Source organism: Oncorhynchus kisutch, linkage group LG14 (assembly GCF_002021735.2).
Source record: "Oncorhynchus kisutch isolate 150728-3 linkage group LG14, Okis_V2, whole genome shotgun sequence".
NCBI classification, from domain to species: domain Eukaryota; kingdom Metazoa; phylum Chordata; class Actinopteri; order Salmoniformes; family Salmonidae; genus Oncorhynchus; species Oncorhynchus kisutch.
In genome coordinates, this window is record NC_034187.2 from 88,764,526 (window position 1) to 88,789,992 (window position 25,467).

General features: G+C 47.2%; 1 protein-coding gene across 3 annotated transcripts in view; it reads right to left on the minus strand.

The window, feature by feature from the left end:
* The window catches only part of fam91a1 (family with sequence similarity 91 member A1), a 112,545-nt gene extending 93,170 nt beyond the window's left edge, over window positions 1-19,375 (minus strand). For 2 of the 3 annotated variants that reach the window (XM_031789145.1, XM_031789144.1), the window contains exons 1-3: window positions 19,089-19,375; window positions 17,752-17,836; window positions 11,746-11,897 (exon numbers count right to left, since the gene is read on the minus strand). In XM_031789145.1, the coding sequence (XP_031645005.1) occupies window positions 11,746-11,897; window positions 17,752-17,836; window positions 19,089-19,160 (309 nt within the window). In that variant the 5' untranslated portion in view covers window positions 19,161-19,375. Of the gene's footprint in view, window positions 1-11,424; window positions 11,473-11,745; window positions 11,898-17,751; window positions 17,837-19,088 lie in introns of those variants that run through there. The other variant, XM_031789146.1, reaches the window with a different exon arrangement.
* Between the last annotated feature and the right edge of the window lie 6,092 nt (window positions 19,376-25,467).

Consider the following 25,467-nt stretch of genomic DNA (forward strand, 5'->3'; position numbering starts at 1 on the left):
GGAGGTGGAGAGAGGGAGGAAGGGAGGGAGGGGTGGAGAGAGAGGGAGGAAGGGAGGGAGGGAGAGAGGGAGGTGGCGAGAGGGAGGTGGAGAGAGAGGGAGGAAGGGAGAGAGAGGGAGCGAGGGAGGTGGAGAGAGGGAGGAGAGGGAGGTGGAGAGAGAGGGAGGAGAGGGAGGTGGAGAGAGAGGGAGGAAGGGAGGGAGGGAGGGAGAGAGGGAGGAAGGGAGGGGGAGGGGAGAGAGGGAGGAAGGGAGGGAGGAGAGGGAGGAAGGGAGGGAGGGAGAGAGGGAGGAAGGGAGGGAGAGAGGAAGGAAGGGAGGGAGAGAAGGAGGTGGAGAGAGGGAGGAGAGGGAGGTGGAGAGAGAGGGAGGAAGGGAGGGAGAGAGGGAGGAAGGGAGGGAGAGAGGAAGGGAGGGAGAGAGGGAGGAAGGGAGGGAGAGAGGGAGGTGGAGAGAGGGAGATGGAAAGAGAGGGAGGAAGGGAGGGAGAGAGGAAGGGAGGGAGAGGAGGTGGAGAGAGGGAGGAGAGGGAGGTGGAGAGAGAGGGAGGAAGGGAGGGAGGGAGGGAGGAAGGAAGGGAGGGAGAGAGATCAAGGAAGGGAGGGAGGAGAGGGAGGAAGGGAGGGAGAGAGGGAGGTGGAGAGAGGGAGGTGGAGAGAGAGGAAGGAAGGGAGGGAGAGAGGGAGGGAGGTGGAGAGAGGGAGGAGAGGGAGGTGGAGAGAGGGAGGAGAGGGAGGTGGAGAGAGAGGGAGGAAGGGAGGAAGGGAGGTGGAGAGAGGGAGGGAGGGAGAGAGGGAGGTGGAGAGAGGGAGGTAGAGAGAGGGAGGTGGAGAGAGAGGGAGGAAGGGAGAGAGAGGGAGGAAGGGAGAGAGGGAGGGAGGGAGGGAGGGAGGGAGGGAGGGAGGGAGGGAGGGAGGGAGGGAGGGAGGGAGGGAGGGAGGGAGGGAGGGAGGGAGGGAGGGAGGGAGGGAGGGAGAGAGGGAGAGAGAGAGGGAGGTGGAGAGAGGGAGATGGAGAGAGAGGAAGGAAGGGAGGGAGAGAGGGAGGAGAGGGAGATGGAGAGAGGGAGGAGAGGGAGGTGGAGAGAGAGGGAGGAAGGGAGGGAGAGAGGGAGGTGGAGAGAGGGAGGTGGAGAGGGAGGTGGAGAGAGGGGTGGAGAGAGAGGGAGGAAGGGAGGGAGGGAGGGAGTGGAGAGAGGGAGGTGGAGAGAGAGGAAGGAAGGGAGAGAGAGGGAGGGGGGAGGTGGAGAGAGGGAGGAGAGGGAGGTGGAGAGAGAGGGAGGAAGGGAGGGAGAGAGGGAGGAAGGGAGGGAGGAGAGGGAGGAAGGGAGGGAGGGAGAGAGGGAGGTGGAGAGAGGAAGGTGGAGAGAGAGGGAGGAAGGGAGGGAGAGAGGAAGGAAGGGAGGGAGAGAAGGAGGTGGAGAGAGGGAGGAGAGGGAGGTGGAGAGAGAGGGAGGAAGGGAGGGAGAGAGGGAGGAAGGGAGGGAGGAGAGGGAGGAGAGGGAGGAAGGGAGGGAGAGAGGGAGGTGGAGAGAGGGAGGTGGAGAGAGAGGGAGGAAGGGAGGGAGAGAGGAAGGGAGGGAGAGAGGGAGGGAGGGTGGAGAGAGGGAGGAGAGGGAGGTGGAGAGAGAGGGAGGGAGGGAGGGAGGGAGGGAGGGAGGGAGGGAGGGAGGGAGGGAGGGAGGGAGGGAGGGAGGGAGGGAGGGAGGGAGGGAGGGAGGGAGGGAGGGAGAGGAAGGAAGGGAGGGAGGTGGAGAGAGGGAGGAGAGGGAGGTGGAGAGAGGGAGGTGGAGAGAGAGGGAGGGAGGAAGAGAGGGAGGGAGGAGAGGGAGGTGGAGAGAGGGAGGTGGAGAGAGAGGGAGGGAGGAAGAGAGGGAGGGAGAGAGGGAGGTGGAGAGAGGGAGGTGGAGAGAGGGGGAGGAAGGGAGGGAGGGAGAGAGGGAGGTGGAGAGAGGGAGAGAGAGGGAGGTGGAGAGAGAGGGAGGAAGGGAGAGAGAGGGAGGGAGGGAGGGAGGTAGAGAGAGGGAGGAGAGGGAGGTAGAGAGAGAGGGAGGAAGGGAGGGAGATAGGGAGGAAGGGAGGAAGGGAGGGAGAGAGGAGGAAGGGAGGGAGGGAGAGAGGGAGGTGGAGAGAGAGGGAGGAAGGGAGGGAGAGAAGGAGGTGGAGAGAGGGAGGAGAGGGAGGTGGAAAGAGAGGGAGGAGAGGGAGGTGGAGAGAGAGGGAGGAAGGGAGGGAGAGGGAGGAAGGGAGGGAGAGAGGGAGGTAGAGAGAGGGAGGTGGAGAGAGAGGGAGGAAGGGAGGGAGAGAGGAAGGTGGAGAGAGGGAGAGAGGGAGGTGGAGAGATAGGGAGGAAGGGAGGGAGAGAGGGAGGAAGGGAGGGAGAGAGGGAGGTGGCGAGAGGGAGGAAGGGAGGGAGAGAGGGAGAGAGGGAGGAAGGGAGGAAGGGAGGGAGAGAGGGAGGAAGGGAGGGAGGAAGGGAGAGAGGGAGGGTGGTGAGAGGAAGGTGGAGAGAGAGGGAGGAAGGGAGGGAGAGAGGAAGGAAGGGAGGGAGAGAAGGAGGTGGAGAGAGGGAGGAGGAGAGAGGGAGGAGAGGGAGGTGGAGAGAGAGGGAGGAGAGGGAGGTGGAGAGAGAGGGAGGAAGGGGGGGAGAGGGAGGTAGAGAGAGGGAGGTGGAGAGAGGGAGAGAGGGAGGTGGAGAGATAGGGAGGAAGGGAGGGAGACAGGGAGGAAGGGAGGGAGAGAGGGAGGGAGGTGGAGAGAGGGAGGAAGGGAGGGAGAGAGGGAGGAGAGGGAAGAGAAGAGGGAAGAGGAGAGAGGAAGGGAGGGAGAGAGGGAGGGAGGTAGAGAGAGGGAGGTGGAGAGAGGGAGAGAGGGAGGTGGAGAGATAGGGAGGAAGGGAGGGAGAGAGGGAGGAAGGGAGGGAGAGAGGGAGGTGGAGAGAGGGAGGAGAGGGAAGAGAAGAGGGAAGAGGAGAGAGGAAGGGAGGGAGAGGGAGGAAGGGAGGGAAGAGGAGAGAGGAAGGGAGGGAGAGGGAGGAAGGGAGGGAAGAGGAGAGAGGAAGGGAGGGAAGAGGAGAGAGGAAGGGAGGGAAGAGGAGAGAGGAAGGGAGGGAGTAATTAAACCAGGAAAAGGGAGCAGCAAATTAAACTAATTTCTCTTCCTACACCATTCCTTCCTACCGCGGAAATTCTAGCAGAAAGGTTAAGGTAGAACAGATATGATCCTCTATCCTCAATAATAGGGAGTTATTTTGAGCACTAGAAAATACATTTCTATCTGCACGGCTCTGTACCGTTCTCCCAACTGAATACACCCCTTGTGGTCAATTGGTTTTACAGAGTAGAAATATAAACATAGAAATACAATGAATAGAATGGGTTTGGAACCTAAATTCCTGGCAATCTGACTAGTGAACTCATGAGTGCAATCGCTTCCTGGAATTGTAATTAAATCATTTCCATGGTAATGTAGAATGTTTATTCAAATTATGTTAACTGATGTGGCTCATGTAATGGAATGTATTTTATGTAATGGCAGTTCAGTTGATTCAACAAATCACAGCACAGATTGATGTGTACACTTCCTGCTTTTCCTTCCTACATGGACCTTATAGACCAGAGCCCTATGGACCTTATAGACCAGAGCCCTATGGACCTTATAGACCAGAGCCCTATGGACCTTATAGACCAGAGCCCTATGGACGTACATGGACCTTATAGACCAGAGCACCATGGACCTTATAGACCAGAGCACTATGGACCTTATAGACCAGAGCCCTATGGACGTACATGGACCTTATAGACCAGAGCACTATGGACGTACATGGACCTTATAGACCAGAGCACTATGGACGTACATGGACCTTATAGACCAGAGCACTATGGACCTTATAGACCAGAGCCCTATGGACCTTATAGACCAGAGCCCTATGGACCTTATAGACCAGAGCCCTATGGACGTACATGGACCTTATAGACCAGAGCACTATGGACGTACATGGACCTTATAGACCAGAGCACTATGGACGTACATGGACCTTATAGACCAGAGCACTATGGACCTTATAGACCAGAGCCCTATGGACCTTATAGACCAGAGCCCTATGGACCTTATAGACCAGAGCCCTATGGACGTACATGGACCTTATAGACCAGAGCACTATGGACGTACATGGACCTTATAGACCAGAGCACTATGGACGTACATGGACCTTATAGACCAGAGCACTATGGACCTTATAGACCAGAGCACTATGGACGTACATGGACCTTATAGACCAGAGCACTATGGACCATATAGACCAGAGCCCTATGCACCGTATAGACCAGAGCCCTATGCACCGTATAGACCAGAGCCCTATGGACCTTATAGACCAGAGCCCTATGGACGTACATGGACCTTATAGACCAGAGCCCTATGGACCTTATAGACCAGAGCCCTATGGACCGTATAGACCAGAGCACTATGGACGTACATGGACCTTATAGACCAGAGCCCTATGGACCTTATAGACCAGAGCCCTATGGACGTACATGGACCTTATAGACCAGAGCCCTATGGACCTTATAGACCAGAGCCCTATGGACCTTATAGACCAGAGCCCTATGGACCTTATAGACCAAAGCACTATGGACGTACATGGACCTTATAGACCAGAGCCCTATGGACCTTATAGACCAGAGCACTATGGACCTTATAGACCAGAGCCCTATGGACCTTATAGACCAGAGCCCTATGGACCTTATAGACCAGAGCCCTATGGACCTTATAGACCAGAGCCCTATGGACCTTATAGACCAGAGCCCTATGGACGTACATGGACTGTATAGACCAGAGCACTATGGACGTACATGGACCTTATAGACCACAGCCCTATGGACCTTATAGACCAGAGCCCTATGGACCTTATAGACCAGAGCCCTATGGACCTTATAGACCAGAGCCCTATGGACGTACATGGACCTTATAGACCAGAGCACTATGGACGTACATGGACCTTATAGACCAGAGCACTATGGACGTACATGGACCTTATAGACCAGAGCACTATGGACCTTATAGACCAGAGCCCTATGGACCTTATAGACCAGAGCCCTATGGACCTTATAGACCAGAGCCCTATGGACGTACATGGACCTTATAGACCAGAGCACTATGGACGTACATGGACCTTATAGACCAGAGCACTATGGACCTTATAGACCAGAGCCCTATGGACCTTATAGACCAGAGCCCTATGGACCTTATAGACCAGAGCCCTATGGACGTACATGGACCTTATAGACCAGAGCACTATGGACGTACATGGACCTTATAGACCAGAGCACTATGGACCTTATAGACCAGAGCACTATGGACGTACATGGACCTTATAGACCAGAGCACTATGGACCTTATAGACCAGAGCACTATGGACGTACATGGACCTTATAGACCAGAGCACTATGGACCATATAGACCAGAGCCCTATGCACCGTATAGACCAGAGCCCTATGGACCTTATAGACCAGAGCCCTATGGACGTACATGGACCTTATAGACCAGAGCCCTATGGACCTTATAGACCAGAGCCCTATGGACCGTATAGACCAGAGCACTATGGACGTACATGGACCTTATAGACCAGAGCCCTATGGACCTTATAGACCAGAGCCCTATGGACATACATGGACCTTATAGACCAGAGCCCTATGGACCTTATAGACCAGAGCCCTATGGACCTTATAGACCAGAGCCCTATGGACCTTATAGACCAAAGCACTATGGACGTACATGGACCTTATAGACCAGAGCACTATGGACCTTACCTTATAGACCAGAGCCCTATGGACCTTATAGACCAGAGCCCTATGGACCTTATAGACCAGAGCCCTATGGACCTTATAGACCAGAGCCCTATGGACCTTATAGACCAGAGCCCTATGGACCTTATAGACCAGAGCCCTATGGACCTTATAGACCAGAGCCCTATGGACCTTATAGACCAGAGCCCTATGGACCTTATAGACCAGAGCCCTATGGACCTTATAGACCAGAGCCCTATGGACCTTATAGACCAGAGCCCTATGGACCTTATAGACCAGAGCCCTATGGACGTACATGGACTGTATAGACCAGAGCACTATGGACGTACATGGACCTTATAGACCACAGCCCTATGGACCTTATAGACCAGAGCCCTATGGACCTTATAGACCAGAGCCCTATGGACCTTATAGACCAGAGCCCTATGGACGTACATGGACTGTATAGACCAGAGCACTATGGACGTACATGGATTATAGACCACAGCCCTATGGACCTTATAGACCAGAGCCCTATGGACCTTATAGACCAGAGCCCTATGGACCTTATAGACCAGAGCCCTATGGACGTACATGGACCTTATAGACCAGAGCACTATGGACGTACATGGACCTTATAGACCAGAGCACTATGGACGTACATGGACCTTATAGACCAGAGCACTATGGACCTTATAGACCAGAGCCCTATGGACCTTATAGACCAGAGCCCTATGGACCTTATAGACCAGAGCCCTATGGACGTACATGGACCTTATAGACCAGAGCACTATGGACGTACATGGACCTTATAGACCAGAGCACTATGGACGTACATGGACCTTATAGACCAGAGCACTATGGACCTTATAGACCAGAGCCCTATGGACCTTATAGACCAGAGCCCTATGGACCTTATAGACCAGAGCCCTATGGACGTACATGGACCTTATAGACCAGAGCACTATGGACGTACATGGACCTTATAGACCAGAGCACTATGGACCTTATAGACCAGAGCACTATGGACGTACATGGACCTTATAGACCAGAGCACTATGGACCTTATAGACCAGAGCACTATGGACGTACATGGACCTTATAGACCAGAGCACTATGGACCATATAGACCAGAGCCCTATGCACCGTATAGACCAGAGCCCTATGGACCTTATAGACCAGAGCCCTATGGACGTACATGGACCTTATAGACCAGAGCCCTATGGACCTTATAGACCAGAGCCCTATGGACGTATAGACCAGAGCACTATGGACGTACATGGACCTTATAGACCAGAGCCCTATGGACCTTATAGACCAGAGCCCTATGGACATACATGGACCTTATAGACCAGAGCCCTATGGACCTTATAGACCAGAGCCCTATGGACCTTATAGACCAGAGCCCTATGGACCTTATAGACCAAAGCACTATGGACGTACATGGACCTTATAGACCAGAGCCCTATGGACCTTATAGACCAGAGCACTATGGACCTTATAGACCAGAGCCCTATGGACCTTATAGACCAGAGCCCTATGGACCTTATAGACCAGAGCCCTATGGACCTTATAGACCAGAGCCCTATGGACCTTATAGACCAGAGCCCTATGGACCTCATAGACCAGAGCCCTATGGACCTTATAGACCAGAGCCCTATGGACCTTATAGACCAGAGCCCTATGGACCTTATAGACCAGAGCCCTATGGACGTACATGGACTGTATAGACCAGAGCACTATGGACGTACATGGACCTTATAGACCACAGCCCTATGGACCTTATAGACCAGAGCCCTATGGACCTTATAGACCAGAGCCCTATGGACCTTATAGACCAGAGCCCTATGGACCTTATAGACCAGAGCCCTATGGACCTTATAGACCAGAGCACTATGGACGTACATGGACCTTATAGACCAGAGCACTATGAACGTACAGTGGGGAGAACAAGTATTTGATACACTGCCGATTTTGCAGTTTTTCCTACTTACAAAGCATGTAGAGGTCTGTAATTTTTTATCATAGGTACACTTCAACGGTCAGAGACGGAATCTAAAAAAAAAATCCAGAAAATCACATTGTATGATTTTTAAGTAATTAATTTGCATTTTATTGCATGTATGGTCTGAGGATCCCATCTCAGTACCTAATGGCAGTCAGGCTACCTCTGGCGAGCACATGGAGGGCTGTGCGGCCCCCCAAAGAAATGACACCCCACACCATGACTGACCCACCGCCAAACCGGTCATGCTGGAGGATGTTGCAGGCAGCAGAACGTTCTCCACGGCGTCTCCAGACTCTGTCACGTCTGTCACGTGCTCAGTGCGAACCTGCTTTCATCTGTGAAGAGCACAGGGCGCCAGTGGCGAATTTGCCAATCTTGGTGTTCTCTGGCAAATGCCAAACATCCTGCACGGTGTTGGGCTGAAAGCACAACCCCCACCTGTGGACGTCGGGCCCTCATACCACCCTCATGGAGTCTGTTTCTGACCGTATGAGCAGACACATGCACATTTGTGGCCTGCTGGAGGTCATTTTGCAGGGCTCTGGCAGTGCTCTTCCTTGCACAAAGGCGGAGGTAGCGGTCCTGCTGCTGGGTTGTTGCCCTCCTACGGCCTCCTCCACGTCTCCTTATGTACTGATGTACTGGCCTGTCTCCTGGTAGCGCCTCCATGCTCTGGACACTACGCTGACAGACACAGCAAACCTTCTTGCCACAGATGTGCCATCCTGGATGAGCTGCACTACCTGAGCCACTTGTGTGGGTTGTAGACTCCGTCTCATGCTACCACTAGAGTGAAAGCACCGCCAGCATTCAAAAGTGACCAAAACATCAGCCAGGAAGCATAGGAACTGAGAAGTGGTCTGTGGTTGTCACCTGCAGAACCACTCCTTTATTGGGGGTGTCTTGCTAATTGCCTATAATTTCCACCTGTTGTCTATTCCATTTGCACAACAGCATGTGAAATGTATTGTCAATCAGTGTTGCTTCCTAAGTGGACAGTTTGATTTCACAGAAGTCAAATCAAATCCAATTTTATTTGTCACATACACATGGTTAGCAGATGTTAATGCGAGTGTAGCGAAATGCTTGTGCTTCTAGTTCCGACAATGCAGTAACAACCAACGAGTAATCTAGCTAACAATTCCAAAACTACTACCTTATACACATAAGTGTAAAGGGATAAAGAATATGTACATAAGATATATGAATGAGTGATGGTACAGAGCGGCATAGGCAAGATACAGTAGATGGTATCGAGTACAGTATATACATATGAGATGAGTATGTAAACCAAGTGGCATAGTTAAAGTGGCTAGTGATACATGTATTACATAATGATGCAGTAGATGATATAGAGTACAGTATACACATATACATATGAGATAAATAATGTAGGGTATGTAAACATTATATTAAGTAGCATTGTTTAAAGTGGCTAGTGATATATTTTACATCAATTCCCATCAATTCCCATTATTAAAGTGGCTGGAGTTGAGTCAGTGTGTTGGCAGCAGCCACTCAATGTTAATGGTGGCTGTTTAACAGTCTGATGGCCTTGAGATAGAAGCTGTTTTTCAGTCTCTCGGTCCCAGCTTTGATGCACCTGTACTGACCTCGCCTTCTGGACGATAGCGGGGTGAACAGGCAGTGGCTCGGGTGGTTGTTGTCCTTGATGATCTTTATGGCCTTCCTGTGACATCGGGTGGTGTAGGTGTCCTGGAGGGCAGGTAGTTTGCCCCCGGTGATGCGTTGTGCAGACCTCACTACCCTCTGGAGAGCCTTACGGTTGTGGGCGGAGCAGTTGCCGTACCAGGCGGTGATACAGCCCGACAGGATGCTCTCGATTGTGCATCTGTAGAAGTTTATGAGTGCTTTTGGTGACAAGCCAAATTTCTTCAGCCTCCTGAGGCGCTGCTGCGCCTTCCTCACGATGCTGTCTGTGTGGGTGGACCAATTCAGTTTGTCTGTGATGTGTACGCAGAGGAACTTAAAAACTTACTACCCTCTCCACTACTGTTCCATCGATGTGGAACAGTAGTGGATGTGGAACTGCTGTTTCCTGAAGTTCACAATCATCTCCTTAGTTTTGTTGACGTTGAGTGTGCGGTTATTTTCCTGACACCACACTCCGAGGGCCCCTCACCTCCTCCCTGTAGGCCGTCTCGTCGTTGTTGGTAATCAAGCTTACCACTGTTGTGTCATCCGCAAACTTGATGATTGAGTTGGAGGCGTGCGTGGCCACGCAGTCGTGGGTGAACAGGGAGTACAGGAGAGGGCTCAGAACGCACCCTTGTGGGGCCTCAGTGTTGAGGATCAGCGGGGTGGAGATGTTGTTACCTACCCTCACCACCTGGGGCGGCCCGTCAGGAAGTCCAGTACCCAGTTGCACAGGGCGGGGTCGAGACGCAATACGAAACATATCCCAGTCCACGTGATGGAAGCAGTCTTGGAGCGTGGAATCAGATTGGTCGGACCAGCGTTGAACAGACCTCAGCGTGGGAGCTTCTTGTTTTAGCTTTTGTCTGTAGGCAGGGAGCAACAAAATGGAGTCGTGGTCAGCTTTTCTGAAAGGAGGGCGGGGCAGGGCCTTATTTGCATCGCGGAAGCAATGATCCAAGGTTTTACCAGCCCTGGTTGCGCAATCGATATGCTGATACAATTTAGGGAGTCTTGTTTTCAGATTAGCCTTGTTAAAATCCCCAGCTACAATGAATGCAGCCTCAGGATATGTGGATTCCAGTTTGCAGAGTCAAATAAAGTTTGTTCAGAGCCATCGATGTGTCTGCTTGGGGTGGAATATATACGGCTGTGATTATAATCGAAGAGAATTCCCTTGGTAGATAATGCGGTCGACATTTGATTGTGAGGAATTCTAAATCAGGTGAACAGAAGGACTTGAGTTCCTGTATGTTGTTGTGACCACACCACGTCTCGTTAACCATAAAGCATACGCCCCCACCCCTCTTCTTACCAGAAAGATGTTTGTTTCTGTCGGCGCGATGCGTGGAGAAACCAGCTGGCTGCACCGACTCCGATAGCGTCTCTCCAGTGAGCCATGTTTCCGTGAAGCAAAGAACGTTACAGTTCCTGATGTCCCTCTGGAATGCTACCCTTGCTCGGATTTCATCAACCTTATTGTCAAGAGACTGGACATTGGCGAGTAGAATGCTAGGGAGTGGCGCGCGATGTTCCCGTCTCCGGAGCCTGACCAGAAGACCGCTTTGTTTGCCTCTTTTACGGCGTCGTTGTTTTGGGTCACCGGCTGGGATCCATTCCGTTGTCCTGGGTGAAAGGCAGAACACAGGATCCGCTCCGGGAAAGTCATATTCTTGGTCGTACTGATGGTGAGTTGACGCTGCTCTTATATTCAGTAGTTCTTCTCGACTGTATGTAATGAAACCTAAGATGACCTGGGGTACCAATGTAAGAAATAACACGTAAAAAAACAAAAAAATGCAGTTTCCTAGGAACGCGAAGCGAGGCGGCCATCTCTGTCGGCGCCGGAAGTGTGATTGACTTGGAGTTACATTGTGTTGTTTTAGTGTTCCCTTTATTGTTTTTAGCAGTGTAGTAGGAGAAGGGGTGACTACATTAGATATATTATATATAGCAATACTATATAGTATTATAGTACCTCCATGATGCTGATATAGTAGGAGAAGGGGTCACTACAGTAGATATAGTATTATAGTACCTCCACGATGCTGATATAGTAGGAGAAGTGGTGACTACAGTAGATATATTATATAGTATTATAGTACCTCCATGATGCTGATATAGTAGGAGAAGGGGTGACTACAGTAGATATATTATATAGTATTATAGTACCTCCATGATGCTGATATAGTAGGAGAAGGGGTGACTACAGTAGATATAGTATTATAGTACCTCCATGATGCTGATATAGTAGGAGAAGGGGTGACTACAGTAGATATAGTATATAGTATTGTAGTACCTCCATGATGCTGATATAGTAGGAGAAGGGGGTGATGCGGAGGCCTTTGACCATGATGTCTGACAGGTGGTAGGGGTAGAGCATCAGGTGATCTCGGCTGTACTTCAGCAGCTCCTCATAGTACTTCCTCTCATCCTTCCGCACGTGTCTCACTGGACAGACATGGGGGGAGAGGACAGACACACTCAGATCAGACAGGGACTGATAAGGACAGAGACAGTCAGATCAGATAGGGACAGGTTAGGACAGTCAGATGAGATAGGGACTGATAAGGACAGAGACAGTCAGGTCAGATAGGGACTGATAAGGACAGAGACAGTCAGATCAGATAGGGACAGAGAAGGTCAGATCAGATAGGGACAGGTTAGCACAGACAGATCAGATAGGGACAGGTTAGGACAGACAGATCAGATCAGATAGGGACAGGTTAGGAAAGACAGTCAGATCAGATAGGGACTGATAAGGACAGACACTGTGATCAGGTAGGGAAAGAAAGATAGGCCTACTGACAACTTAAAAAACAATGACAATAGTAGATACTTTCAGATACATAGGGCCCCGTAATAATGCACTGTAAGTACTGAGCAATAAAATAATTTATCATTGGTTATAAATTGGCATTCAGAAAGTATTCACACCTTGACTTTTTCCACAATGGTCATGAAATGTTATGATATTTGAATGAAACCATATGAAGGTTTTTCATATATTATATAATGACAAGTTTACACTATTCCTCTATGACAAAGATATTTCTATAGGTCTTCCCTTTCATCTGTGTCTGGTGTTAGTTAGTTAGTTACTGGCTAGCTAGGTCTTGGTCTGTCTGGTGTTAGCTAGTTACTGGCTAGCTAGGTCTTCATCTGTCTGGTGTTAGCTAGTTACTGGCTAGCTAGGTCTTCATCTCTGTCTGGTGTTAGTTACAGTGCCTTGCGAAAGTATTCGGCCCCCTTGAACTTTGCGACCTTTTGCCACATTTCAGGCTTCAAACATAAAGATATAAAACTGTATTTTTTTGTGAAGAATCAACAACAAGTGGGACACAATCATGAAGTGGAACGACATTTATTGGATATTTCAAACTTTTTTAACAAATCAAAAACTGAAAAATTGGGCGTGCAAAATTATTCAGCCCCCTTAAGTTAATACTTTGTATTGGCCATTCTAACACCTGGATATGTTTATTTTTGAACCATTCCATTGTAGATTTTGCTTTATGTTTTGGATCATTGTCTTGTTGGAAGACAAATCTCCGTCCCATTCTCAGGTCTTTTGCAGACTCCATCAGGTTTTCTTCCAGAATGGTCCTGTATTTGGCTCCATCCATCTTCCCATCAATTTTAACCATCTTCCCTGTCCCTGCTGAAGAAAAGCAGGCCCAAACCATGATGCTGCCACCACCATGTTTGACAGTGGGGATGAGGTGTTCAGGGTGATGAGCTGTGTTGCTTTTACGCCAAACATAACGTTTTGCAATGTTGCCAAAAAGTTCAATTTTGGTTTCATCTGACCAGAGCACCTTCTTCCACATGTTTGGTGTGTCTCCCAGGTGGCTTGTGGCAAACTTTAAACAACACTTTTTATGGATATCTTTAAGAAATGGCTTTCTTCTTGCCACTCTTCCATAAAGGCCAGATTTGTGCAATATACGACTGATTGTTGTCCTATGGACAGAGTCTCCCACCTCAGCTGTAGATCTCTGCAGTTCATCCAGAGTGATCATGGGCCTCTTGGCTGCATCTCTGATCAGTCTTCTCCTTGTATGAGCTGAAAGTTTAGAGGGACGGCCAGGTCTTGGTAGATTTGCAGTGGTCTGATACTCCTTCCATTTCAATATTATCGCTTGCACAGTGCTCCTTGGGATTTTAAAGCTTGGGAAATCTTTTTGTATCCAAATCCGGCTTTAAACTTCTTCACAACAGTATCTCGGACCTGCCTGGTGTGTTCCTTGTTCTTCATGATGCTCTCTGCTCTTTTAACGGACCTCTGAGACTATCACAGTGCAGGTGCATTTATACGGAGACTTGATTACACACAGGTGGATTGTATTTATCATCATTAGTCATTTAGGTCAACATTGGATCATTCAGAGATCCTCACTGAACTTCTGGAGAGAGTTTGCTGCACTGAGAGTAAAGGGGCTGAATAATTTTGCACGCCCAATTTTTAAGTTTTTGATTTGTTAAAAAAGTTTGAAATATCCAATAAATGTCATTCCACTTCATGATTGTGTCCCACTTGTTGTTGATTCTTCACAAAAAAATACAGTTTTATATCTTTATGTTTGAAACCTGAAATGTGGCAAAAGGTCGCAAAGTTCAAGGGGGTCGAATACTTTCGCAAGGCACTGTATATATTTTTGTCACTGGCCTACACACAATACCCCATAATGTCAAAGTGGAATTGTGTATTTATTTAGAAATAGAAAAGAAAAAAGCTAAAATGCATTCAGTCAATAAATATTCAAACCATTTTCTATGGCAAGCCTCAAGTTCAGGAGAAAATAAATGTGCTTAACAAGTTACATTATAAGTTGCATGGACTGTGTGCAATAATAGTGTTCAACATGATTTTTGAATGACTACCTCATCTCTGTACCCCACACATACAGATAATTGTAAGGCCCCTCAGTCGAGCAGTGAATTTCAAACACAGATTGAACCACAAAGATCAGGGAGGTTTTCCAATGCCTCGCAAAGAAGGGCTCCTATTGGTAGATGGGTAAAAAAACATTGAATATCCTTTTGAGCATAGTGAAGTTATTAATTACACTTTGGATGGTGTATCAATACACCCAGTCACAAAGATACAGGCGTCCTTCCTAACTCAGTTGCCGGAGAGGAAGGAAACTGCTCTGGGATTTCACCATGAGGCCAATGGTGACTTTAAAATAGTTCGAGTTTAATGGCTGTGATAGGAGACAACTAAGGATGGATCAACAACATTGTAGTTACTCCACAATACTAACCTAAATGACAGAGTGAAAGGAAGGAAGCAACAAGGCAGTAAAGTCATACTGCAAAACATGTGGCAATACAATTAACTGTTTGTCCTGAATACAAAGTGTTATGTTTGGGGCAAATATAATACAACACATTACTGAGTACCACTCTCCATATATTCAAGCATAGTGTTGGCTGCATCATGTTATGGGTATGATGGTAATCGTTCAGGACTAGGGAGTTTTTCAGGATAAAAAAAGAAAAGGAATGATGCTAAGCACAGGCAAAATCCTAGAGAAAAACCACCTGGTTCAGTCTGCTTTCCAACAGACACTGGGAGAGGACAATAACCTAAAACACAAGGCCAAATAACACTGGAGTTGCTTACCAAAAGAGTGAATGCTCCCGAGTGGCTGAGTAACAGGTTTGACTTAAATCTGCATGAAAATCTATGGCAGGACGTGAATTTTTGTGGAGCGATGGGTAACGATGCTTCGTGGGTGACTGTTGTTGATGTGTGCAGAGGGTCCCTGGTTTGCGTGGCGGAGATCTTTGTGGGCTATACTCGGCCCTGTCTCAGGATGGTTGGTGGTTGAAGATATCCCTCTAGTGGTGTGTGGGCTGTGCTTTGGCAAAGTGGGTGGGATTATATCCTGCCTGTTTAGCCCTGTCCGGGGGTATCGTCAGATGGGGCCACAGTGTCCCCTGACCCCTCCTGTCTCAGCCTCCAGTATTTATGCTGCAGTAGTTTATGTGTCAGGGGGCTGGGGTCAGTCTGTTTTATCTGGAGTATTTCTCCTGTCTTATCCGGTGTCCTGTGGGAATTTAAGTACGCTCTCTCTAATTCTCTCTTTCTTTCTCCCTCTCGGAGGACTTGAGCCCTAGGACCATGCCTCAGGACTACCTGGCATGATGACTCCTTGCTGCCCCCAGTCCACCTGGCCGTGCTGCTGCTCCAGTTTCAACTGTTCTGCCTGCGGCTATGGAACCCTGACCTGTTCACCCTGACCTGTTCACCGGACATGCTACCTGTTCCAGACCTGCTGTTTTCAACTCTCTAGAGACAGCAGGAGAGGTAGAGATACTCTCAATGATCGGCTATGAAAAGCCAACTGACATTTACTCCTGAGGTGCTGACCTGTTGCACCCTCGACAACTACTGTGATTATTATTATTTGACCCTGCTGGTCATTTATGAACATTTGAACATCTTGGCCATGTTCTGTTATAATCTCCACCCGGCAGCCAGAAGATGACTGGCCACCCCTCATAGGAAGAAACCTGGAGAGGAACCAGGCTATGTTTTGGCCTTTCTATGGAGTTTTTCCTAGCCACTGTGCTTCTACACCTGCATTGCTTGCTGTTTGGGGTTTTAGGCTGGGTTTCTGTACAGCACTTTTTGACACCAGCTGATGTAAGAAGGGCTTTATAAATAAATTTGATTGATTGTTTGATTGATTGATTAGCCACAATAGTGGACTTTGTGGTTGACCTTCAAAATAAATGTGTATTCATTAGCATCACTGTCAATGACATACTTTTATTTTGAAGGCAAAACGCAAATTCCACTACTGTGCCTAATCCTTATTGTGGCAAGCTTCACATAATATAACTCGGTCCAGTTGAGCCTTACGAGCCAGATGAAGCAAGCTGGCTGCTTATAACGTTAGCTTTGGTTTAAGTAGCTGGCTAGCTATTTATTTTCATGAACTGAAGTTCAATTTCAATAGGCGAACAACAATTCTTACAAGGATTCCTAAATCATTGCTAAGAATAATGAAAATGACTACAGTTTCTACTGGTCATTGTTTTTAGGCTGGTTGTATTGGAGTTAGCTAAGTACCAAGCTAAAGCTAGCTAGGTACCAAGCTAAAGCTAGCTAGGTACCAAGCTAAAGCTAGCTAGGTACCAAGCTAAAGCTAGCTAGGTACCAAGCTAAAGCTAGCTAGGTACCAAGCTAAAGCTAGCTCTACGCCAGAAGTTGCAGTCAAACAAATTATGCTTTATTACCAACGCGGTATTGTAAACATCAGTCGTGTGTTTGCTTGTTTGCAGACTTTTTTGTACAGCTTGACAGTGCTACTGTATCTTTTCTGACACGCAACTACCCAAACGGCGTTCCATATGTTGTGAAGCTAATCGCAGTGACGCTATTACTGTGCAACTCCGGTAGGGCAACAGCTGAAAAATAGGGCACTTGGTAGTGTGTACCGGTGCTCGTCCAGTCAGCGAAAGCCACCGGTTGATTGTCAAGGGCAATGAATTCCATTATCTTGCAGTTAATGGATTTCGCCTTTGAGATGTCTCGCTGAAATGTTCTTACTCTTTCCAATGACTGCTCGACTTATTGTCTGCTCGATCCACACAGCAGACATTGTGGGCGAGGTTAGGAATGCTGTGTGGCACGTGTAGCGCAACATTTTACGTGGCGTGATTACGTAATGTACCTACGTTATATAGGTATGCACGGCAGCTTTGAAATCGGTTTTGCACATCAGGCGTTAAACTAGACACCGGCCGATACCAATGTTGGCATTTTTAGCTAATATCGGCCGATTCTGATATGTTCACCGATATATCATGTATCCCTAGTATTTTGTGTAGATTTACAACAAAAAAAATGTTCATCCATTTTAATCCCACTTTGTAACACAACAAAATCTGGAAAAAGTCAAGGGGTGTGAACACTTTCTGTGCTTGCCCTGAAATGAGGGGTGGATATTGTAGTCTACAACATAGTTATTCTGACAAGCCTGAGACTTCCATGCATTCCACTCCTCCCATGCGGACTCCTCCCATGCGGACTCCTCCCATGCGGACTCCTCCCATGCCGACTCCTCCCATGCCGACTCCTCCCATGCCGACTCCTCCCATGCCGACTCCTCCCATGCCGACTCCTCCCATGCCGACTCCTCCCATGCCGACTCCTCCCATGCCGACTCCTCCCATGCTGACTCCTCCCATGCTGACTCCTCCCATGCTGACTCCTCCCATGCTGACTCCTCCCATGCTGACTCCTCCCATGCTGACTCCTCCCATGCTGACTCCTCCCATGCTGACTCACCTAGGTTATTGCGGAACCTTAGTTGGTTGCGGATACTGTACAACTGCACATGTTTCTCATATTCACGCTGCGAGTTCCCAACACTCTGTAAATGAAAACAGGACATTGAGATCAATTAATATACAAATTAAATCAAATGTTAATTTGTCACATGCCCCGAATACAACAAGTGTAGACCATACCGTGAAATGCTTACTTAGGAGCCCATTCCCAACAATTCAGTTAAAAAGACAATTAACAAATAGATAAAAAGATAATAGTAACGCAAAATAATAATAAGGAGGCTAAATACAGGCTATATACAAGGAGTAGTGTACTGGGGGATTGAGGTCATTTGCATATGTAGGTTTGGTTAGGTGATTGAAATACTATGTACATGTAGGTAGGGGGGGGGGGAGCAGAACGTCCTGGTAGCCGTTTAATTAACTGTTCATCAGTCTTATGGCTTTGGGGTAGAAGCTGTTCAGGAGCCTATTGGTCCCAGACTTGGATCGCTCCGGTACTGCTTGCCGTGCGGTAACAGAGAGAACAGACTGACTTGGTTGGTTGGAGCCTGATCATTTTTAGGACATTTCTCTGACACTGCCTGGTATAGAGGTCCTGGATGGCAGTCTGTAAGCGCTACCCTCTGTACAGTAACATAGACAGTATGTATTAAAGCCTACAGAAGGGTCATGTAGAGGTGATTGAATATTGCATTATAGAGCTTGTGTAATAAACACAATTGCATTCAATCTCATTCATACCGCTGCTCTAAAAAAAAAAGATGTCTCTGACATCTTGGCATAGTAGCTCAACACTTATGATGAGGTGGGATTTATTAACGGTATGTAGTAGTTATGAATAGATAATTGCGGTATTATAACTGCATTTCTTTGCTGATCAAAAACATTTCGAGTAACCCTAGTTGCTTGACAATAGATAACACAATGCAGCTCATTTTCATTCGGCCGCTAGCTGATAGCTGTTCAGCTATAATCATGACATTACACCAGCTGTCAAAATCATGTGATTAAGAATTAGCTGCTATACCAAGTTAGGCAGTCAGCTAGTTAGGTAACGGAGCGGTGCTCTGATGATGCTTTCAGGTGAACGACAAAATCAGTTGCTAATGAACCCACGGGAGAAAGTTTACATCTTGTCAGTTAACTTAACTAGCTGGCTGTGAATAGCTTTTTAGCTAGCTAGATCAGGGGTTCCCAAACGTTTAGTTTTTTTTGCCCTAACACTACACAGCTGATACAAATATCCAAAGCTTGATGATGAGTTGGTTATTTGAATCAACTGTGTAGTGTTAGGGGGGAAACGTATGGGAAACCCTGAGCTAGATCAAATACCTGTTTGACACTTGCTGGTAGCTTGTTCCACGGATAATTCTGCCTAATGTGAAATTCGACGTCCGTGTTCATCGCTAACTAGTTTGAATCGGGATCCACGAAACGAACAGCAGCGGGTTTTTGTCCAAGATGACTTATAAAAAATACCGAAACATATAAAATATAAAAAAGAAATGTATACAGTAACTTAATATTCCGAATGTTTCAGATCTGAAAATAGCAATTTTTTCCCCCTTTTTAATAAGTGTCCACTTCCTTGTTGTATTTTGGAACGATCGTTCGTCACTTCCGTCCGAGGCGTAACCAACGGAAACATGACGGTTGATGTGATCACATGACAGAATGATTATCCAGTCAAACTCACTACATTTTCTTGTTACGGAAGTAAGGAAGAAACTCAAATGGTTGGCTCCATTCCAACAATGTGTACTGACCTTGTAAAATACATGTCCTGTATTATTTCCTACATAGAGCATTTATTTTATTTTACCTTTATTTATACAGGTTTTTTCTCATTGAGATAATATCTCTTTTCCAAGAGAGACCTGGTCTAGCAGAGTGGTCATATAAACTGTCTTGCTAGTGCCTACAACTGTCAAACTATCACACCTGTCCACATGAAACTGGTCTGACAAGGTCTAATTGAATTTATAAAAACGTATTAGATATAAATAAATAATAACCAGTGTCGATTTTACATTTACATCTTGGTGGGGCGAACTCAAAAAAAATGTTTTAGATGCATGCCAGCAAAACCACTACAAAACAACACTAACTTATTCCATCTAAGAATGATGGAGGCCACTGTGTTCTTGGGGACCTCCAATGCTGCAGACATTTTTTGGTTTTACCACAGGTGGACTCCAATCAAGTTGTAGAAACATCGCAAGGATGATCAATGGAAACATGATGCACCTGAGCTCAATTTCAAGTGTCATGGCAAAGGGTCTGAATATTTATGTAAATGAGGTATTTCTGTTTTTGTGTTTTTATACACCTGCCAAAATGTTTTTAAAAACTGTTTTTCTTTGTCATCATGGGTTATTGTGTGTAGATTGATAAGGATTTTTATTTAATTAATTTTAGAATAAGGCTGTAACATAACAAAATGTCAAAAAAGTCAAGGGGTCTGAATACTTTCCAAAAGCAAAGTTGGTAAAATATGACAATGCTATTTGCATTTCACAACATATACCCCAGTTTTCATACTGTAAAAATGAATGAGATAAATCAACTGTCTGAAATGCTTGGACTGTGAGTGAACCTTGCCACGGGCTTCCAGTGTGATTAGACACTGTTCTTGGAGAGCTCAAAGATCAATATCTGCACCTCAACTCACTTGGATTACGTCCCAAATGGCACCCTATTCCTCACATGGACCATTAGTGCACTACTTTAGATCAGAACCCTATTGGCCATTTGTGACGCAGACCTCAAGTCACTTGGTAACCAACCAGTATAAACAGTGTTGGGGTACAGCTCAGAGTCACATAGCGCTGTGTGCTCAGCTCCTCGCTCTGACGACAACTAGCTGCCTAGTGGCTGACATCTCAATCTTGTTATTCAATCTCTCTGTTTTCCTCCCCATATGCTGTAAAGCAAACATGACAGTAACTCATCTCAATGCCTCAGGAGTTTTAGGGGAGGTGGGGGAAGGGGAATGGGTCTAACAAGTTGTACCCTGCTGTCCTAGACAGAAAGGAATGATCCAAATGGAACCCTATTCCCTACATAGTGCACAACTTTAGACCAGGACCCATAGGGAAATATCCAGCTATGGGAAAAGGATAGCAATCTGATTATATAGATGAGTTGAGATGGAGATAGATGATGTAAGGAGGAGATAATAATAATTATTATAATAATTCTAATAACAAAACCAACATCTGGTCTGCCACTGTGCATCCTTCTTTTAATAAGTGTCATCAAATCCAATGTTATTCTTATTTAATTTTTCACGCGTTTCATAAACAACAGGTGTAGACTAATAGTGAAAAGCATAAGGGCCATTCTCAACAATGCAGAGACACAGATTTTTTATTTTTTTTTAATACTAAATGCGTACTGAGTCCATGTGCAGGGGTACGATGTAACAGTTACTGAGTCCATGTGCAGGGGTACGATGTAACAGTTACTGAGTCCATGTGCAGGGGTACGATGTAACAGTTACTGAGTCCATGTGCAGGGGTACGATGTAACAGTTACTGAGTCCATGTGCAGGGTACGATGTAACAGTTACTGAGTCCATGTGCAGGGGTACGATGTAACAGTTACTGAGTCCATGTGCAGGGGTACGATGTAACAGTTTACTGAGTCCATGTGCAGGGGTACGATGTAACAGTTACTGAGTCCATGTGCAGGGGTACGATGTAACAGTTACTGAGTCCATGTGCAGGGGTACGATGTAACAGTTACTGAGTCCATGTGCAGGGGTACGATGTAACAGTTACTGAGTCCATGTGCAGGGGTACGATGTAACAGTTACTGAGTCCATGTGCAGGGGTACGATGTAACAGTTACTGAGTCCATGTGCAGGGGTACGATGTAACAGTTACTGAGTCATGTGCAGGGGTACGATGTAACAGTTACTGAGTCCATGTGCAGGGTACGATGTAACAGTTACTGAGTCCATGTGCAGGGGGTACGATGTAACAGTTACTGAGTCCATGTGCAGGGTACGATGTAACAGTTACTGAGTCCATGTGCAGGGGTACGATGTAACAGTTACTGAGTCCATGTGCAGGGGTACGATGTAACAGTTACTGAGTCCATGTGCAGGGGTACGATGTAACAGTTACTGAGTCCATGTGCAGGGGTACGATGTAACAGTTACTGAGTCCATGTGCAGGGGTACGATTGGTTTGTAACAGTTACTGAGTCCATGTGCAGGGGTACGATGTAACAGTTACTGAGTCCATGTGCAGGGGTACGATGTAACAGTTACTGAGTCCATGTGCAGGGGTACGATGTAACAGTTACTGAGTCCATGTGCAGGGGTACGATGTAACAGTTACTGAGTCCATGTGCAGGGGTACGATGTAACAGTTACTGAGTCCATGTGCAGGGGTACGATGTAACAGTTACTGAGTCCATGTGCAGGGTACGATGTAACAGTTACTGAGTCCATGTGCAGGGGTACGATGTAACAGTTACTGAGTCCATGTGCAGGGGTACGATGTAACAGTTACTGAGTCCATGTGCAGGGGTACGATGTAACAGTTACTGAGTCCAGGGGTACGATGTAACAGTTACTGAGTCCAATGTGCAGGGGTACGATGTAACAGTTACTGAGTCCATGTGCAGGGGTACGATGTAACAGTTACTGAGTCCATGTGCAGGGGTACGATGTAACAGTTACTGAGTCCATGTGCAGGGTACGATGTAACAGTTACTGAGTCCATGTGCAGGGGTACGATGTAACAGTTACTGAGTCCATGTGCAGGGGTACGATGTAACAGTTACTGAGTCCATGTGCAGGGGTACGATGTAACAGTTACTGAGTCCATGTGCAGGGTACGATGTAACAGTTTACTGAGTCCATGTGGCAGGGGTACGAGTTAACAGTTACTGAGTCCATGTGCAGGGGTTAAGCGATGTAACAGTTACTGAGTCCATGTGCAGGGGTACGATAGTAACAGTTCTGAGTCCATGTGCAGGGGTACGATGTAACAGTTACTGAGTCCATGTGGCAGGGGTACGATGGTAACAGTTTACTGAGTCCATGTGCAGGGGTACGATGTACAGTTCTGATCCATGTGCAGGGGTACGATGTAACAGTTACTGAGTCCATGTGCAGGGGGTACGATGTAACAGTTACTGAGTCCATGTGCAGGGGGTACGATGTAACAGTTACTGAGTCCATGTGCAGGGGTACGATGTAACAGTTACTGAGTCCATGTGCAGGGGTACGATGTAACAGTTACTGAGTCCATGTGCAGGGGTACGATGTAACAGTTACTGAGTCCATGTGCAGGGGTACGATGTAACAGTTACTGAGTCCATGTGCAGGGGTACGATGTAACAGTTACTGAGTCCATGTGCAGGGGTACGATGTAACAGTTACTGAGTCCATGTGCAGGGGTACGATGTAACAGTTACTGAGTCCATGTGCAGGGGTACGATGTAACAGTTACTGAGTCCATGTGCAGGGGGTACGATGTAACAGTTACTGAGTCCATGTGCAGGGGTAGCGATGTAACAGTTACTTGAGTCCATGTGCAGGGGTACGATGTAACAGTTACTGGAGTCCATGTGCAGGGGTACGATGTAACAAGTTACTGAGTCCATGTGCAGGGGTACGATTGTAACAGTTACTGAGTCCATGTGCAGGGGTACGATGTAACAGTTACTGAGTCCATGTGCAGGGGTACGATGTAACAGTTACTGAGTCCATGTGCAGGGGTACCGATGTAACAGTTACTGAGTCCATGTGCAGGGGTACGATGTAACAGTTACTGAGTCCATGTGCAGGGGTACGATGTAACAAATTACTGAGTCCATGTGCAGGGGTACGATGTAACAGTTACTGAGTCCATGTGCAGGGGTACGATGTAACAGTTACTGAGTCCATGTGCAGGGGTACGATGTAACAGTTACTGAGTCCATGTGCAGGGGTACGATGTAACAAATACTGAGTCCATGTGCAGGGGGTACGATGTAACAGTTACTGAGTCCATGTGCAGGGGTACGATGTAACAGTTACTGAGTCCATGTGCAGGGGTACGATGTAACAGTTACTGAGTCCATGTGCAGGGGTACGATGTAACAAATACTGAGTCCATGTGCAGGGGTACGATGTAACAGTTACTGAGTCCATGTGCAGGGGTACGATGTAACAGTTACTGAGTCCATGTGCAGGGGTACGATGTAACAGTTACTGAGTCCATGTGCAGGGGTACGATGTAACAAATACTGAGTCCATGTGCAGGGGTACGATGTAACAGTTACTGAGTCCATGTGCAGGGGTACGATGTAACAGTTACTGAGTCCATGTGCAGGGGTACGATGTAACAGTTACTGAGTCCATGTGCAGGGGTACGATGTAACAGTTACTGAGTCCATGTGCAGGGGTACGATGTAACAAATACTGAGTCCATGTGCAGGGGTACTGTAACGGCTTTCTTCTATCTCCTCCTTGGACGAGGAGGTGTAGCAAGGATCGGACCAAAATGCAGCGTGTCTATTTGCAATCCATGTTTATTAAATAAAAAAACACAAACTTACAAAAACAATAAACGTCATGTGACCGAAACAGCCCTATCTGGTGCAAACACAAAGACAGGAACAATCACCCACAAAATACACAGTGAAACCCCGGCTACCTAAATATGGTTCCCAATCAGAGACAACGAGAATCACCTGACTCTGACTGAGAACCTCCTCAGGCAGCCAAACCTATGCTACACCCCTACTCAGCCGCAATCACAATGCCTACAAAACCCCAATACGAAACACAACAAAATAAACCCATGTCACACCCTGGCCTGACCAAATATATAACGAAAACACAAAATACTATGACCAAGGCGTGACAGGTACGATGTAACAGTTACTGAGTCCATGTGCAGGGGTACGATGTAACAAATACTGAGTCCATGTGCAGGGGTACGAGGTAACAGGTACTGAGTCCATGTGAAGGGGTACAATGTAACAAATACTGAGTCCATGTGCAGGGGTACGAGGTAACAGGTACTGAGTCCATGTGAAGGGGTACGAGGTAACAGCTACTGAGTCCATGTGCAGGGGTACGATGTAACGCGTAACCAAAAAAGTGTTAAAGAAATCTAAATATATTTTATATTTGAGATTCTTCAACGTAACCCCCCTTTGCCTTGATGACAGCTTTGTACACTCTTGGCATTCTCTCAACTAGCTTCATGAGGTAGTCACCTGGAATGCATTTCAAATAACAGGTGTGCATTGTTAAAAGTTAATTTGTGGAATTTCTTTCCTTCTTAATACGTTTGGGCAAATCAGTTGTGTTATGACAAGGTAGGGATGATATACAGAAGACTGCCCTATTTGGTAAAAGACTAAGTCCATATTATGGCAAGAACAGCTCAAATAAGCAAAGAGAAGCGTCAGTCTTCTCAATGGTGCAGCTGTAGAACTTTTTCAGGATCTGAGGACCCATGCCAAATTCTTTTAAGCCTCCTGAGGGGGAAAAAGTGTTATCGTGCCCTCTTCACGACTGTGTTGGTGAATGGGGCCGTGCTCGGCCCTCTGTTTCCTGTCGTCCACGATCAGCTCCTTTGTTTTGCTGACCTGGTTGTTGTCCTGGCACCACACTGCCAGGTCTCTGACCTCCTCCCTATAGGCTGTCTCGTCGTTGTCGGTGATCAGGCCTACCCCGTCATGTCGTCAGCAAACTTATTGATGA